At 47.7% G+C, this 1,582-nt stretch overlaps 1 protein-coding gene across 1 annotated transcript; it reads left to right on the forward strand.

Annotated features, from left to right (window-relative positions):
- The first annotated feature begins 28 nt into the window (after positions 1 to 28).
- Pmar_PMAR011214 (hypothetical protein) lies at positions 29 to 1,437 on the forward strand. The gene is made up of 6 exons (XM_002775714.1): positions 29 to 153; positions 350 to 476; positions 558 to 658; positions 710 to 839; positions 889 to 1,055; positions 1,188 to 1,437. The coding sequence occupies exons 1-6, from the start codon at positions 61 to 63 to the stop codon at positions 1,353 to 1,355; spliced, it is 786 nt and encodes a 261-aa protein (XP_002775760.1). The 5' UTR covers positions 29 to 60; the 3' UTR covers positions 1,356 to 1,437.
- Positions 1,438 to 1,582: the final 145 nt, after the last annotated feature.

The raw sequence follows: 1,582 nt of genomic DNA on the forward strand, positions 1-1,582 counted from the left end.
GCTGTAATATTCTACATACTGTCAGCAGTGTTCGACTTCTGGTCTTTGGTTTATATCTCGATGTCCATTAGAGCATGTTCCTCGGGCCTGACTGTGCCAGCCAATGCAGCAGTAGCTCGTGTTATGCTCGGGGAGGGTCTATCTAGAGCACAAGTAATAATGCGCATAACGGGAGTGTATCATCATACAGGGACTTTTATTGCCGTTGATTTTGCAGTGAGCAGTTCAGGAAATATTATTATCAGCTCTGACAGTCATTATGCGATGAACTGCAGTAGGCGTTAAATTTGACAAGGTTTATTGCGCATTTTGGTGGCATCGATACGTCGTCCTACTGTGTCCATCTTAGACTATCGGTTCTATATTGATAGTAGTGGGTGCGGTATCAGCTATGGCCTTTGGGTCCTCCGACGACCAAGGTTCTGATCAAAGCATAGCAGGGCTGCTCTCAAGTGCAAGGTTCATCACTTTTGTTGGTAAGGTACCGGGATCGATCTCAGGGCCTCTGGATTTGAAATCCGAGAGCATATCGATTCGAGTAGTGTTCTTCTGTTTAGCGGCGACGTTTCCTTTTTATCTGTTGGCTTTCACAGTATCGAAATGGTCTATGAAGACGCATGTCGCTATCGATGATCATATTCCTGTCAGCCACTCCCAGGTGATGCATCCACTACCTGTTTGGATTCAATGTAATTGAATCCATTATAAGGTCCATAAGCGTCGACTCCGTCGTGCCGTGGCCCTCCTTGCCCTGGCCTTCCTTGGTGGATATCAATCGGCAGTCACAGCTCTTGCTGGGAAGTTCGGTGCGCAGTACATCGCAGTGGAAGGTCTGGCGGGTAGGCTATCCTCGTTTTGTATGTTTCTTACTGTGACATTGGATTTCAGCGTACCAGCCATATTTATGCTTCAGCGTGGTGATAATATCATCACTAATGCAATTGACATTCATGTCGTGGATGATGAGACAGTTCGATGCAGTTGTGTGTATACCTCCCTACCAAATCCTACTTATGCTATTCATGGTCTCTTTCGGCGCTGCATGCTTCTTAGAAGTAGGTTGGGGTCATATTCTCGCTACCGCTCTTTGTCGGCCTCCCTCCGTGTGAGTGCATAGAATTGAGCTCATACCACACCTCCGTCTCAACGCACTTTGGATATTACTCTGATACGCTGGTCTGTCCTAGGTACCGAAGAACGTGGCGTGTTTCATGCTAGCCCTTGCCGTAGCATGTATTGGCATCGTGTGTATGTCTATGGATACAGAGCATCACGATGCACGATCACCGATGTCGGGAGCACAAGAACGGCCCCTCATGGTCGACACGTTGAGGCCAGCTGGGCCTCTGCGATAAAGCATGACTTTTGTACAACGAGATGTTAGTTGAATCTCTCAAGAGCCTTTCTGAACGCTCTCACATACGTGCGTACATTGCCATTACGAGGATGTTTGGTTTATCAGTAGTGACACGCATCTTGTAGTTCACACTGGAGCCTCTAGTACTGCGAAAGTAGTTATTCGTGTGAAGTGTCCTAGACGGTCAGATCGTCACGGTCTTCGACGAGCCCCACGGGCCTATTC

This window comes from Perkinsus marinus, assembly GCF_000006405.1.
Source record: "Perkinsus marinus ATCC 50983 genomic scaffold scf_1104296955644, whole genome shotgun sequence".
In the NCBI taxonomy this organism is placed as follows: Eukaryota; Perkinsozoa; order Perkinsida; family Perkinsidae; genus Perkinsus; species Perkinsus marinus.